The sequence below is a fragment of the Bos javanicus genome, chromosome 13 (assembly GCF_032452875.1).
Source record: "Bos javanicus breed banteng chromosome 13, ARS-OSU_banteng_1.0, whole genome shotgun sequence".
Taxonomy (NCBI): Eukaryota; Metazoa; Chordata; class Mammalia; order Artiodactyla; family Bovidae; genus Bos; species Bos javanicus.
Window position 1 is genome coordinate 33,853,588 of NC_083880.1, and position 15,746 is coordinate 33,869,333.

The 15,746-nt window shown below is 41.8% G+C and overlaps 1 protein-coding gene and 1 long non-coding RNA gene across 4 annotated transcripts in view; one reads left to right on the forward strand and one right to left on the reverse strand.

Annotated features, from left to right (window-relative positions):
* LOC133259126 (uncharacterized) overlaps positions 1–15,440 on the forward strand; it is a 57,821-nt gene extending 42,381 nt beyond the window's left edge. Inside the window, exons 3-5 of the long non-coding RNA XR_009740271.1 lie at positions 5,942–6,010; positions 11,746–11,867; positions 14,450–15,440. This is a non-coding gene — a long non-coding RNA (uncharacterized LOC133259126). The remainder of the gene's footprint in view (positions 1–5,941; positions 6,011–11,745; positions 11,868–14,449) is intronic.
* The window catches only part of ZEB1 (zinc finger E-box binding homeobox 1), a 197,204-nt gene that overhangs the window by 3,278 nt on the left and 178,180 nt on the right, over positions 1–15,746 (reverse strand). For all 3 annotated transcript variants that reach the window (XM_061436208.1, XM_061436205.1, XM_061436209.1), the window contains exons 5-7: positions 15,378–15,580; positions 11,323–11,428; positions 1,583–3,393 (exon numbers count right to left, since the gene is read on the reverse strand). In XM_061436208.1, the coding sequence (XP_061292192.1) occupies positions 1,583–3,393; positions 11,323–11,428; positions 15,378–15,580 (2,120 nt within the window). The remainder of the gene's footprint in view (positions 1–1,582; positions 3,394–11,322; positions 11,429–15,377; positions 15,581–15,746) is intronic.

The window sequence follows — 15,746 nt, forward strand, 5'->3', positions numbered from 1 at the left end:
TCCTATCACTTTCCTAAGAGGCAAGTTGGAAAAACAATGCAGGCAGGTCTGTGTTTTTAAACAAGAATCCTTGCTTGATGGTGAATCTTCAGAGTTTTGGGTGAGGGTTAGGGAGAAAACTGGAGGCAGGGTCTCCTGTAGGTGGAAGAATTCTGCAGGGAGCCTGCAGTGGGATTGGGCTCCTAAGATCCTGTGTCTTTCCTGAAGGCTTCCATCCTAAACTCACACATTTTCCACAAGTTTAGAGGTTTCCCACAATTTCTTACAGCTTTGTAAGGTGGGAGAGGACTTTCCTGGTGGCTCAGTGGTAAAGAATCCGCCTGCCAATCAGGAGATGTGGGTTCAATATCTGATGCAGGAAGATTCTCTGGAGGAGATGTCAAACCACTCCAGTATTTTTGCCTGGGAAATACCATGCACAGGGAAGCCTGGCGGGCTACAGTCCATGGGGTTGCCAAGAGTCAGATACAACTGAGCTGAGCAACTAAACAACAAGGGGGGCGAAGTGCTGACAGACGTTCTTCTGCCACTTGTAAGCTGCCAATGGTGTTAAAGGGACTCTCTTCATGTTATTGGGTGTCGTTAACTGAAATTTCCCAGTTTATTCTTCAAAGGTGTGAAGAGTGTTTTATACAGTTAAAATTTAGGTTTCATGAAAAATTTAGCCATGTGAAAACTTTTTCAAGGTTACCACGATTACAGGAAGCCCCATTGGTAGCAATATTTAAGGAGACAAAAATAGCAAAACATACTTGAATAGGATATTGTAATTATTTTACAGTCACATCTTCTTATAGTAAGTATTTGAGAAAAAGATTAAATTTATCTCTAGTATTCATTTGATTCAATCAGAAATTGATGGAAAAAATGGGGACATCAAGGTCAGTGACACAGAAAAAGCCTGGACAGTGAAACACACAACAGTCATGCAAAATAGCTTTATCATAACTGTCATGGACTTGGAGAGTGTTACAGAGGAAAATACAAACACAGATTCACAGCTGTAATTCCTCATGTATTATTATGATTGAACACTAGTTTACAGCTTATAAAATCATCAGTAAACTCATTAGGTGAATTCTTTATATACTTAATTTTTGTTTGCTTCATTAAAGCCTTTTATAAACAGGTTAACACAAAAAGTGAGAGCTAAGTTTGCCTGGTGTAAAACATCTGTGAACAAATTTTCATTTACTGATGATCATAAGGCAGAAACTATGACGAATTCTGGGAACTTAACTATAAAACAGAAGTCTGATTAATGAGTATTTGAATTTTACTTTCCTCTTCCATCTCTAGTTACAAACAGTCAGTCTTATAGCTGAGACCCATTGACCCTCTTTTCAGCAAAATAATACTTAAAACTGCAGTTGAAAACTACACTCTGGAATCAGTAAACAACAAAAGCCAAGATGCCACAGCAGCTAAGGCACATAGCCAGCTATTTCCTTTCAAATGTGACAGTTTAACAAGCTGCTTGGCTCTCTCATGCCTGGTTTTTATTAGAGAAATTCACTAAAATAAATCAAACTAGCATTTGATCAATGGATTGGGGCTGGGAGTGGTTTTTTTCCTTTTTTACCTGATTTCCACTGGGCTGGATCACCTTCAAGGGTGTTTCCTGGACCGCCGGGCTGACTGCAGTCGAGTATGTGTAGGCAACCTGGGGGATCAGGATGGTCTGCTTGTTGGCAGCCAGTGCTCGCAAGCACGGAACACTGTTCTGGTCAGCGATGGCCACGATCGTGGGTAACTGGGCAGTGACGGTAGGTATAGCAATATTTATGGGGTTGGCACTTGGTGGGATTACATTTACAACTGGTTCTGAGTCTGTAACACAACTGTCCTTTTGTGGCTCCTTTTTTGCACAAGACAAGTTCAAGGGTTCTTCCTGGACAGAATAAACACTGTTCTGGTAAACACTAGTGATAGTTGGCCTTTCCAATAACTCGCCCTGCTGCTTTGGTAGTGAAAGATCAAGAGGTTCGACCTGCGGCTCTTCCTGCGCCCCTTCTGTTGGGTATGAGTAACCCTGTGCGCTTCTGGAGGAAGAGAGGTTCAAGGGGGAAGGGGAGGAGGCGCTGCTTCTGGAACCATTGACGGCCGAGCCCCCTGGTAAGACGGGAGAGCTAGCTCTCTTGAGAGGGCTCTGGCGGTTCCCTGTGCTGTCCTGGGCTTCATCTGCATCTGCAGCCTGAGGCTGATCGTCGCTCTTGGCAGGGGTGTTGGCTTTGCCTGGTTCCGGGGAAGATGGTTCAGAAGACTGCACTGAGATCTGTCCCGCTTGCATCTTTTCAAACCACTTTTTCACTACATCCAGTGGTAGGTTCACGGAATCAGCAATTTTTGAGAGCTCTTCTGCACTTGGTTGTGCGTTCAAAGCATAATATGCTTTCAGAAGAGACAAGAGGTTCTTTAGAGGTGGCTGACTGGGAGACAAACTGCCATCTCCGGACCCCGATGAAGCGGCGGCCTCGGGCTTGGCAGCTTCTGGGGTAGGGGGCGGAGGGGGCTGGGCGGGCTGCTTCAGGTCATAGTGCTTTAGCTCCGGAAGTGCATTGAGGTCCCCGGGACAGTCGTCACACAGGAGGCACGTGCTGTCGTTCCCTCCCCCTTCAAAGCTTTTGTCCTTCTCAGACTTGACAGTAAGATCTTCTGGTAACTTTTCGCTTTTGCAATTGTTGGTGGGGACTGGGGTTTCTTTTTTTAAATTCTGAGGAACAACTTGAAGTTGGCTAGGTTGTTCAAGACTGTAGTTAATGATGATTTTGGTGGTTCCATCTTGATCAACCAGAGGAAGACTGATGGCTGAAATAACAGAATGGCCGCTTTGCTGGATGGATGAAGCATTGATTGTTTCTTGTTCTTTGGATGCAAGATTGGCTTGATTATTCTCCAAAACTTGCCTGATGACGTTACCATCTACCGCCACTTTAAGTACATTCTGAATATCACTTAAATTGATACTGATGGGGGACACCAAACCCACCGTTGGCAGAACGACGGCCTGCACCACACCCTGAGGAGAACTGGTTGCCTGTAAGGGGCCACCACCACTGAAAACCCCGTTCTGTAGAGGGGCTGAACAGTTGATTCCTGAAGCAACCACTATGGGTTTGAACTCATAATCCACAGGTTCAGTTTTAATCTGGTTTACGGGGAGCTGCTCCTGCAGGGGCTTGTTCTCTATCTTCTGCCGCATCTGTGGTCGCGTGGGGCTGCCTGGAGAGGCCGAGAGCGAGGGTGAGGAGCACTGCGAGGTCTTGAGCCCTGTTCTTGGTCGCCCGTTCACAGGCATCAGGCTGATACATTTCTTACTGCTTATGTGTGAGCTGTAGGAACCAGAATGGGAAAAACGTTTCTTGCAGTTTGGGCATTCATATGGCTTCTCTCCTAAACAACAACAAAAAGTTACATTCGTAAATTTTCACATATTCACATTTTCCCTAAAACAAGCAGTATCAATTTAAAAAGGGGGTTACCAGGTGTGCTTGTGATACAATTTTATTTAGAATCATCACTTTTAAGTTGAAAACCTTCATAAATGTCAAGCACCAATAAAATGTTAGTCTGAACTATGTGCTGACCAGTAAGAGAATCTTCTCTTCAGGTGCATGTAACAATTTTGCTCACTTTTAAAAGTTCAAATCTTTCTCAGATACCAAAAAATTATATCCCACTCTTTCAAGTAATTTTTTTCTTATCCTGTGTCACTAAACTATGTAATTCTCTATATTCTACTCTACTTAACCATCTATAGGAGAAATTATTAGACAAAAGGAAGCAAAATCTCCCATAAGGCTTAATAAGTGTGGACATCTATCGTTGACTGTATGAGTCATATGAAGAATATCTATCCTTCCTATATTCATAGGTTTCCTTGAAAAGACCTTTTTCAGTGGGGAAGAAAAGTTTAAATACAAGTATTGTTACAAGCCTTGGCTTATTAAGCTGGGATGTATGTGTGTGCTTAGTTGCTCAGTCATGACTGACAATTTGTGACTCCATGGGATTCTCCAGGCCAGAATACTGGGGTGGGTAGCCATTCCCTTCTCCAGGGGATCTTCCCAACCCAGGTCTCCTGCATTGCAGGCGGATTCTTTACCGTCTGAGCCACCAGAGAAGCCCAATACTGCTGGAGTGGTAGCCTATCCCTTCTCCAGGGGAACTTCCCCACCCAGGCACTGAACCAGGGTCTCCTGCATTGCAGGCGGATTCTTTACCAGCTGAGCTACGAGGGGTGTATGTACTCCTAGATCAGTAAGGCAGTGTTCGCTGTGTGCTCAGTTGCTCAGTTGTGTCCAGCTCTTTGCAACCCCATGGACTGCAGCCTGCCAGATTCCTCTGTCCATGGGACTCTCCAGGCACGAATACTGGAGTGGATTGCCGTTTCCTCCTCCAGGGGATCTTCCCATTGTGGGAAGCAACCTGTGTCTTTTGTGCCTCCTGCACTGGTGGGTGAATTCTTTACCACTGAGCCTCTTGGTACGAAAAGCATCTTGGAGTTTCAATTTCAGTGACAGTGGTTACAGTAACTTAGAACATTTAAGTATTAAAACACAGTATACTTTTGCTGCACAAATACAACATCTTTGTGAAATGTCAGGAAAAAAAAAAGAAGCTTCCTGCTTGCAGAGGCCTCAGTTACGTCACTCCCCAAGACCTTCCAGGGTACAAGGTGATCTTCTGGGTCCCTACGAGTACTCTGACAGAAATTTTTGAGTTGAATGGAATATTTTCATACAACCCCATTTTTTTTTTTTAACTTTAGTTTGCATATGTTCTAGTTCATGAATGTATAGTCTAAAGGTACTGATGCCTGGGTTCAGGGAGGTCTGGTCTTAGTGCTGTTTACTCCCACATCTGCTGCGTGCAGGTCACAGCGCTGCTCTGTAAGCCTCTGCCAGATGAATGAGTGGCCAACTGTACAATCATGAAGTGTGGTGATGCTGCTTATCTACTCAGTGGCAAAATAAAGCTCTTTATCTCCCCCTTTCTTTTTAATGATTAAAAGGAAAGCAGCAAGAAAGCATAGGACCTGCTAGTCTTGGAATTTCAATGTTGTAAAGATTAAAACAAGTGCATTATATTTTCTCAAATGTGTCTGCATAATCGAATTAGAGTTGGAAGGAATCTAATAAAGCCCTCTAGTACAGCCTCCTTCCCAATGAAGGGTTCATTTCATATCATCCTTGGCACCGGCTCATCTCTGCTTAACCTCTTTTATTAAAAGGAGGTTACTGCCCCTGGACAGATCGGAGGAAGGCAGTCTAGTCTGGCTTTGCTGAGGGCCAGGATCTAAGTTCAGGTTCTCGCTCTGTCACATACTATGTCTATTTTCTTAACCTGTCCAAGCCTCAGTGTTTTGGTGTGTGAATAAACGTAGATGCATCCTCGCTGGACTGTTCTGCAGTTATAACAGACGATGCAGCAGAGCTCAGTGTGCCCTCAGGAGCTGTTAGTGACTCCTTAGAAGAGCACCGGGACAGAGGGTCGGCACTAAGCTAGAGTTGGCCTTCCCTGTTATGCTTGTTTCTGATGCCGCTTGGAGCTGGTCTAACACTTCCTCGACAAGCCAGACTTTGGATGTGATGAAGAGCTGTCCCAAGTATCCCTCAATTTCGCTCATGCAGGTTAAATGTGTCCAGGTCTTTCACACGTTCCTCATGGGATGTGTTCTTCAGAACTCTTACCCGCTTGTTAACTCACCTCTGAGTTTCTCCAGTTTTATCAATATCTTTCCAATGGGATGCCTGAAATGTGATTCAATACTCAAAGTGCATTGGATAAAAATTTCCAGTGGGTGTAAAACAAGGGATATGTCTTTGCATTTTTTAACATTCTTAATTATTTGATGACCTTTTTAGATTAACTACATGCTTGTTCCCTTGCTGACTAGGAAAATAAGCATCTATAGTATTGATTATTTCTGTCTTTACAGAGCACAGTGGGGATGGCAGTGGCTTTGGAGTCAGGAGGCCTGTGTCCCAGCTGAATGACTGGGGACAAGGTAAGTTCTCTGAAACTCTATTTTCTCATCAGTAAAAAAGGACAAAACAGTAGCATCTACCTCCCAGGGTTACTGTGAGAGCTGCATGACTTAAAGCAGTTGAGTGTCCAGCAGGTGCTAGTTACCCTTACTATTATGGGAATCACCCAGTTATTTTACTGCTGCTATAAAAAAAGACTGCAGAACAATTATTCTAAAGCCAAAGTCTGTGTTAGAAAAAGCCGTGTTTCTAATTCTAACTTCATAGCTAAAGCACATCACCTCAGTTACTGACCTAGGTTAGTGTTTGTAACTACGACTACAGGAAGTTGTGCTGCTCAAAGTCGGATACATTATGCACACTGACTTTTTTCTAATGGCTAAGGTGGTGTTCAGTTGCACCTGATATAGAAGTTTTCTAGGCTGAAATGACTATCAGGCTGTGGAACAAACCCAGGTTACTTGCTGGGGAGGCTCCCTGCCTGGGTGCAGGGGCTCTTTTGCACCCTCTCTGTGGGCAGGTGCAGTGGCCTCCACACAGCTCCTTTGCACAGTTCCCATGTGCAAAGTTTATATGACAGTGACACATAGGACTCTGCAGAGGGTTCCCTTCATGGACATCAGAAGAGATCCATGCAATTCCAGGGCACATAACTTGAGGGCCCTGACCTTCAATGCCTTGAAAAGTCAGCTGCAAAAAAACCCCCAGAGTTTCCTGAAGGATATGAGGTTCATTCATTATTAGGTAATAATAATAAAAAATTTAAAAAAAAAAAGAAAAAAACAAAACTACCTGTGGTGAATGATCATTGTTTTTTTCATTAAAAAACATTTTCCAATCTCCTATGGACTAACATTGTACAGACTATAATGAAATTGTCACAGCACTGTCTTGATAGAAACTGAAGGTAAGCATTTATAAAGTATTATGTTTATCTGGGATGACTTGGAGTAGCCCTGCTCGAAAACTCCCCCTGAAATAAACCACCAGGGAGCTGTAGACTTGGATGGTATCCACTGGGCACCCTGGGGCAGTGCTCTTTCTGAACTGCATTTTGGTGAAATATCACTGGCCTCTATGGAAGAATCTTACTTTAGAAAGAAAACACTATTGAATCCTCTGCTGTATTATTTTAAGGATATTTTTGAGGATGACGTAAATTATCTTCTGGTATTTTCTTCTTAATGATGCGCCAAGGAACAACTTTCTCTATGGACTTCAGTATCAGAAGAGAGTTGTGCTTTTTCTCTCATCTTCTGACATCTTATCCTTTTTACCTACAAATACTCTAGATTTCCATTATAACTGTAGTTTTCTTACTTCCTAAAACCTAGGGTCTAATTTGTGGTCTCTTCTAGCATGTGCAAAGGAATTCATAGTATTCCTTTTTTTCTTTCTCGTTTTAACTTCATGCCTGTCTTGCTTTCTTTAAGAGATATAAATATGAATGGACAGCAGAGCACAGGAGTCCGTGTGCCAGGACGTGGCCTGAACCTGCCTCCTCTTTCAGAGCAGCAGCATGCTGTGAGCTTACTATAAAGCTCTTGACCACGAAAACACCTAAAGGGTTGCTGTAGATAGCACAGGCGTTGTTACTTGATTGCAGCTGATTTTTGATGATCAGTGCAAGATTTTATGATTAGATATCTATTAACTTCTTGTTTCTGGACTTATATTTTAATGTTTTGTACGATCTGTGTTTCCCAACTTCATATAATCTATAGATCTGCGACTCTCCTCTATGACTGCAATAGGACATTCATTTTTATATACGAAATCTTACTGTTTTATTACCCCAACTTCTTCAACATTAAAAAATGAATTAGCTATAATCTCTATCAACAACTTCAAATCATTTCTGGTGAGAAAGTGAAGTTGCTTAGTCGTGTCCGACTCTTTGCGACCCTGTGGACTGCAGCCTGCCAGGATCCTCCATCCATGGAATTTTCCAGGCAAGAGTACTGGAGTGGGTTGCCTTTCCTTCTCCAGGGGATCTTCCTGACTCAGGCATTGAACCTGGGTCTCCTGCATTGCAGGCAGATGCTTTACCGTTTGAACCAGGGAAGCCCTTCTGGTAAGAAGGGTAATTAAAAATAAATTATTGATGTAACACCTATCCTTCTCAAACTATGTTTAAAAATTGGATAGGAAGGAATACTTGTGAACTCATTCTATGAGGTCAGCATCATCCTGATATCAAAACAAAGCACACACAAAATTGCAGGCCAATATCACTGATGAATACAGATGCAAGACTCCTTGACAAAAATATTAGCCAACCAAATTGAGTAATACATTGAAACACCCAGGTATACCATGATCAGGTGGGATTCATCAAGGGATGAAGAATGGTTAAATATCTACAAATCAATGTGATATACCACATTAACAAATTGAAGGTAAAAACCATATGATAATCTAAATAGTCAGAAAAAGCTTTTGACAAAATTCAATATCCATTTATGATAAAAAAAAAAAACTCACAAAGAATGGTTAAATATCTACAAATCAATGTGATATACCACATTAACAAATTGAAGGTAAAAACCATATGATAATCTAAATAGTCAGAAAAAGCTTTTGACAAAATTCAATATCCATTTATGATAAAAAAAAAAAAAAACTCACAAAGAAATGGGTACAGAAGGAACATACCTCAATGTAATAATGACCATGTATGATAAGCCCATAGCTAACATCATACTCAATGGTGAAAAGCTGAAAGCATTTCCTCTAAGATCAGGAACAAGACTAAGATATCTACTCTCACTACTTTTATTCAACAAGGTATTGGAAGTCCTAGCCACAGTAGTCAGATAAGAAAAAGAAATAAAAGAATCCAAATTGAAAAAGAAGAAGTAAAACTGTCACTGTTTACAGATATGATACTATATACATAGACAATTCTAAAGATGCCACTAAAAACCTACTAGAGCTCATCAACGAATTTGGTAAAGTTGCCAGATATGAAATTAATGTAGAAATCTGTTGAATTTCTAGACATTAATAACAAATAAGAACGAACAATTAAGAAAATAGGTTTAATGATTCTGTATCAATTCATTCTGCTTATTCAGTGTAATTCCTATCAAAATGCCAATGCATTTTTCACAGAACTAGAATAAATAACTCTTGAAATTTGCATGGAAACATAAAAGATGCCAAATAGCCAAAACAATCTTGAAAAAGAACAAAAGTGGAGGTATCACATGCCTCAATTTCAAACTATGCTGCAAAGCTACAGTCATTTAGCATGGTGTTGGCACAAAAGCAGATTAATAGATCTATGGAACATAACAGAAACCACAGAAATGAACTCGTAAGGGTGGTTAACCTATGGCAATATACAGTGGGGGAAAAAGACCCTTCAATAACTGGTGTTGGGAAAACTGGACAGCTACACTCTCTCATACTACGCACAAAAGTAAATTTCAGATTAAAGATCTGAAACCATAAAACTTCCAGAAAAAAACACAGGCAATAAGCTCTTTGACATAGATCTCAGTAATATATTTTTTTTTTATATGTCTCCTCAGGAAAGGGGAATAAAAGCAAAAATAAACAAAGGGGACTACATCAAACTGAAAGACTTTTGTATAGACAAAACTATGAACAAACTGAAAAGGCCACCTACTGAATAGAAGATAGGGGTTAATATGCAAAATGTCCAAGGAACTCGTACAACTCAAAATCAAAAGATACAACCCAATTAAAAATGGGCTGAGAATCTGAACAGATATATTTATCCAAAAAATACTTATAGAAGCCAACAGTCACATGAAAAGATGCTCAACATCATTAATACGATATCCCCATACACCTGTCAGAATGACTATTACACACACACAAAAAAGTATTGGCAAGACTGTGGAGAGAAGGGAACCCTAGGTCACTGTGGGTGAGGATGTAAATTGGTACAGCCACTATGGAAAATGGTATACAGATTTCTCAACAAACTAAAAAGAAAACTACCTTTTAATCCAGCAATTCCAGTTCTGAGTATTCATCCAAAGAAAATGAAAACACTGCTTTGAAAAGATTATATATACAGCCCTGTATATATAATACACTGAAATATAATACATTTCAATGCATTCACTGCAGCATTATCTACAATAGCCAAGAGAAGTCAAATCATGCTGCTTATACAGTGCTGTATGTCAGTTATATCTCAATAAAGCTGGAAAAAAAAAGTAGAGGAAACATATCCATTGGATATATGCTAATATAATGTTAACTTATATATATATATATATATGAAATTGATGAAAATTGTTCAGTAGCACAGGAGCTAAGAAACAGGATCCTGATGCAGATGCCAAAAGACAGCTTTGTTTTCCAGACACATTAACGTATAAAAATTTTAAAAAATGTATGAATCTCAGTTTGAGCATGTTTTAAGAGGTAACATTCTTTAGCCCTCAATGAGCAATTCAGCACAACTTCTATTAATGCAGTTCTAAAATAAAACACACGTATCACAAAGCCACCCAACCGTACTTTTTTTTGCAGGATATTTGTAAAATCTATGAATAATTGTCAATATAATAATTTTCACAAAACAAGCATGTGCAGAAATCCATAATTTCCCACTCATTAGTTAACAGTTGTCTTTCATTGAAATTATTTCATATTAAATAATGCATCAAAATTAACCGGGAGACAGGGTTCATAATGCGATGTGAATTTTCTTGGTTGCTTTTGGGTAAGTAAAGCCTCCAAAAAAAGGCAAACAGAGCTCTCTTTGTAAGTCTCTAAAATCGACATAATATTTTTACCACGTATTAATGTTCACTTTTCATGTGAAGCTATAGCTGCTGAGTAGTGCAGAACTGAGGGTGAGATGGGGGAAGCCCTTTTCCGTGAAACCCCCTCTCGTGCCACAGTTCCCACCCCTCCTCGTGCTGCCCTCTCCCACAATCCCCACGGTGCACCATGCCATTTCCTATCTTGAGTTCCATCTCTCCTCTTACGGAAAGAACACCTTCATCTCCTCCTTTCCTTGTGCACACGCTTTATCATTCCCTGTTAACTGTGCAACAGAGGCAATGAAATGAACATTAACTGAAAAGCTCATGTCTCAGGTTGTACATCTTGTAAAACGCTATATTCTTATTAGGAAATTCAAAGTGTGTCCTCTTAGCTTGATATACTTTAGCCAAAGAGTCAGATCCCAATAAAATACCGTTTATAAGCAGAAAATGTCTCAATATTAGTGTTTATCCCAAAACCACTGCAGAGTTTGTAACCATATGTGTAGCTCACATATGATATTAATTTACTATCATAATCACTATGATATTCAAGGTAGACAAAGAAAACAAATATTTACCACTGTGGATTCTTAAGTGCTCTTTTAGATGGTGTTTGTATTTGAAAGCTTTTCCACATTCAGTGCACTTGAATTTACGATTACCCCCAGACTGCGTCACATGTCTCTGTAAGAAAGAATTGGTATTTTATTTATAAAGCAAAAAATCTTTAGACATAAAGAACATCCAATCTGCTAAAAGTAATGTTTGGGTGGTTCTTTTGTTTCTTAAAGGCCTCAAATCGTAGCAGTCACAAAAATCTAACACTAAATGTTACCAAAAAGGAAGAGGACAGTGGCAACAGAATTTTGACATAAAGGAAAATCTCCACTTCCCAGTTTAAAGAATCAGAATCACTCTATGACGCAATATAGCATTTAGCAAAAATATGTACTTGACCGGGAACTAGAGATGATTTCCCTCTCCTGCACTCTAATTGACAGGTAAAGAAACCATGGTCCAGAATGTCCAGGAATCTGTCTCAAGCACACTTAACTAAACAGAAGAACAAGGTCTACTGAACAGAAGAAAAGGCTGGGGCTTTTTCAGGACTTTATCCTCTCTAGTAAGTTTGGTATTTCCAAAATCTTAATCTGATGATTTAAAAAATACTTCCCTCTTTTCAGTCAAATATGGATTACTGTAATAGCTTTCTGTCTGGTTTATCGAACTCCCACTTTTACATACTTCGAATTAATTCTGCACCCTTTATTCATCTTACAAAAGCAGTGTTTGAACTGAATTATGCGATACATTCTACTCATAAATTTCTAGAGGATTCCTGTTCACCCATGGGCACAGATTCTAAGGCTACAGATGCCAGGTTTCTAGCCCTGAGTTTCCAGGCTTCTTCAGCAGGAGTCCACATCTCATCATCCAGTGAGTCCCACCTTCTGCAATACACTGCTCTTCACCTCCCTGCTCCCACTGATACCATCCCTTACTTCCTGGCTACGTTTCCCCTTAATTGTGACTATTAAGACTCTACCCATCGTTCAAAGGCTCCAGTTCTGCTTGTTCTATGTTCTCCCAAACTGCAATCTCCCTTCTGTCCTTCACACAGGAAGGACAGAGAATGAGCGTGAAGTATGTGTCAGGCTCTACTTCACCCAAACCCCTGGCTTTGAAATTGAATACATGGCGCCAACTCCAAACAGCTCTCTCTAGGTCTCTCCTCTCTCCATTCCAGACTCTCACAGCTTCCTCGACGTCCCCCCTGAACAGTGACAGGCATCTGCTAAGAGGACTACACTGACCTCTTCATTTCTCTCCTGGAAATTAGCTCCCCCTCTCCTGTTTTTTGGGGGCTTAATCCACCTGCAGTGCAGGAGACCAAGGTTCGATCCCTGGGTGGGGAGGATCAAATGGCTACTCACTGCAGTATTCTTGCCTGGAGAATTCCATGGACAGAGGAGCCTGATGGGCTAGTCCATGGGGGTCACAAAGAGTTGGACACAACTGAGTAACTAACACTTACTTACTCCTGTTTCTTACCTTTGTGAGTAAACCCCTCATTTATCTGATCATTGCTTAGGCCCTAATTTGGAGGAATCCTGGTCCCTCTCTTTCCCTGATACCCTTATCCAATCCCTCAGCAAGCCAGCCTACAGCCACCATCCTCATGACGTCACATCTGTCACACCAGTGCCTCTGGCCTGGGTTACAGCCACAGCCCTTAAGTGTGCTTCCTGCTTCCTTCTCGTTTCTCTTGATCTACTCTCCAACCCACAGATCACCTGGCCTTAAAAATAAGCCATAAACACAAAATTCAGTATCTTTCAAATGCTTCCCTATAATACTTTAGAGTAAAATCACAGGCCTTAGCCACGGCTCATACAAGAGGCCTCATCATCTGCCAGCCTCTTCGTCTTTCTCCCCTTCGTGCACCCTGGCTGCCTGCTGTTCCTTGGCTTCTGCCTGAGGCCTTCACGCTCCTCTGCTCCCTCTGCACAGAAGGCCCTTCTCCCAGTCATTCTGTGACTGGCTCCCTCACTTCACCCAAGTCCAGGTTCAGATGTCCTAGTCTCAGAAAGGTCTCTACTCTATTTAAAAAAAAAAGAAAAAAGCAGCTTCCGCCACTTTCTATCCTCTTTGCTTTGTCTTCTTCATTCTACCTGTGTTTATATTTTACATCTGTTTTCTCTCACCTATAAGACACTCCCGCTACTGTCAGGGACTTGCTCATTTTCACTACTGTGTCTTAAACACCTACAACAGGCCTTACACAGAATCAAAACTCAGATATCTGTTGCATGAATAAGACAACATGGAAATGCTTACCTTGATTTCCAGAGGCCAGCGAGGTGGACGCTCTGCCTCCTAACCTAAACGGTTCCCAATTATACCCCTCATGTTGCTGGCCTCCACATTCTATCACGGCTCCTTTCTGACCTTGGTCTGACCACATATTTCACATATGAAACTGACCGGCTACCTTTACCTCCCTCAGAGAAAGCCTCACACACACAGTGGCCTTCGTGATCATCAGAGATCTTACGACTTATTTTTCTCACAGCATCTCCGGCTTTCCCTCCAGTTCTCTCTGTCCTTTGAGGCTCCTTCCTTTGACAAGGGCCCTTGGGGTGGAGAGGATGTGGGGGCAGCAGTTGCAGGATAGCTCTGCTCCCAAATGTCACCTGAACAGCTCCTGTCCCAGGGCTTGTCTACACTGTGGTCATGTCCCCAGGGCCTGGCTACCCTGTGGCCACGTCCCCAGGGCCTGGCTACCCTGTGGCCACGTCCTCAGGGCCTGTCTACACTGTGGCCACATCCCCAGGGCTCGTCTACACTGTGGCCATGTCCCCAGGGCCTGTCTACACTGGGTCACATCCCCAGGGCCCACCCACACTGTGGTCAGGTCAGGACACTGGGGTGCCAAGAGCATGCTTCTGTTCTGTCTCTGACGAGACCCATTCAGGGCAGATGAGAAGATGGGGTTTGTCTTCTGTGGGTGAGTTTCCTCCTCGTGGCACTCACTCCCACCCCAAGTGCTCCTTTGTGGACTGAAGCACTGACCTCCCCAAGGAGAAGCTGGCCCTGTGCTCATCATGCCTGCCTGTACACTCCATACCCCATGATTTCATGAGTATTGTCACCAGGGTCCTGGGGAGACAGGCTGACCCATTCTCATCACTGTTTCTCTTACAGATTTTGGCGTGGTTTTTGGTTGAGCCATCATAGCCAAGAGGGTAACTCGCGCTCTCTGGGGTCAGTGATGTGGGTACACACACGGAGCAGACTCGTACACTCAGGTAACAGGTATTCCAAGTCTTTTGACAGAAGAGACTGGACATGTGCCCCAAGCACAGCACACACCTTCAACATACCATGTGCTGCTGAACACTTATTTGATTTTTAAATCTAGATTAACCAGATATTGATTTGATTATTTACAGTTGACCTTACAAAAGCAGAACTGGCAAAAACGTTTCTGACTTTAATCCTTAAGTTCAGAGCCAGCAACGTAACTTAAGGATAGTCTTGGTTTATACTTCTAGAAATTGAGGCAAAGTGACATAGAAACAGAATGAAACCATATGAAAAATTGAGTCCTCAGATTAAAAATGATTCAGTCTAAACTTTAGATTCTTAAGAGGCAACTTCCCTTACATGGGAAAAAGCCACAGTAGCTTATATGATGATAATCAGTGTTTCACGAAAAATTAAACTTGATTATTGTTTGATTTTCTCCTCTACTTGGTCAGTAGTAAGTCATGTGGTTTATTAAATGGTATTTATTTTTCTACATTGAACATTTTAGTAGAATGCATTTTGAAATCCAGTTATAAACTTGACATATTTGTTATGATATAAGCAAAATAAATGAGTTGAAAGGGACCTTGTCTAAAAAGAAATGTAGTCACTTCTAAAATAGTGTTCATAGTTGTTTACATGTACATTTAAACTCAGAAATGACCCGATCATCCAAACGAATAATCACTGTCCTTTTTACAAGGCTGCAGACCAGACACTGTCTGGTACAGCCCCTTAATCTTTCAGTGTGTGAGAGCTTGCCTTCCATGGAGCGAGGAGTTCTTGGTGTGGACAGTGGGTGAATCTGAGTCATGCCACTTACCTGCTCTCGTCCTGATTTGTGGGAGGTCATGTGGCGCTCGAGCTGGGTTCTGTATGCAAACGTGTAACTGCACAGGGAGCAGCTGAAGTTGTCTTCGTTCTTCTCGTGGCGATACTTAATGTGTTCTTTCAGAGAGGTAAAGCGTTTATATCCTCTGTCACAGTACGGACAGGTGAGCAACTGGGAAAATGCATCTGGTGTTCCTGTGAAACAAGGATCGTAGGTTTTAAAGATGTTCCCAAAGTAGCACCAAAGTGCCCACCGAGGCCCTCTGCTGTGTGCCAGATATTGTGCTTTGTAGCTGATCCTCAAAACCAACACACTGATGTGTCTCTGTTTTATAAAGAGAGGACGTGATGCCCAGAAAAG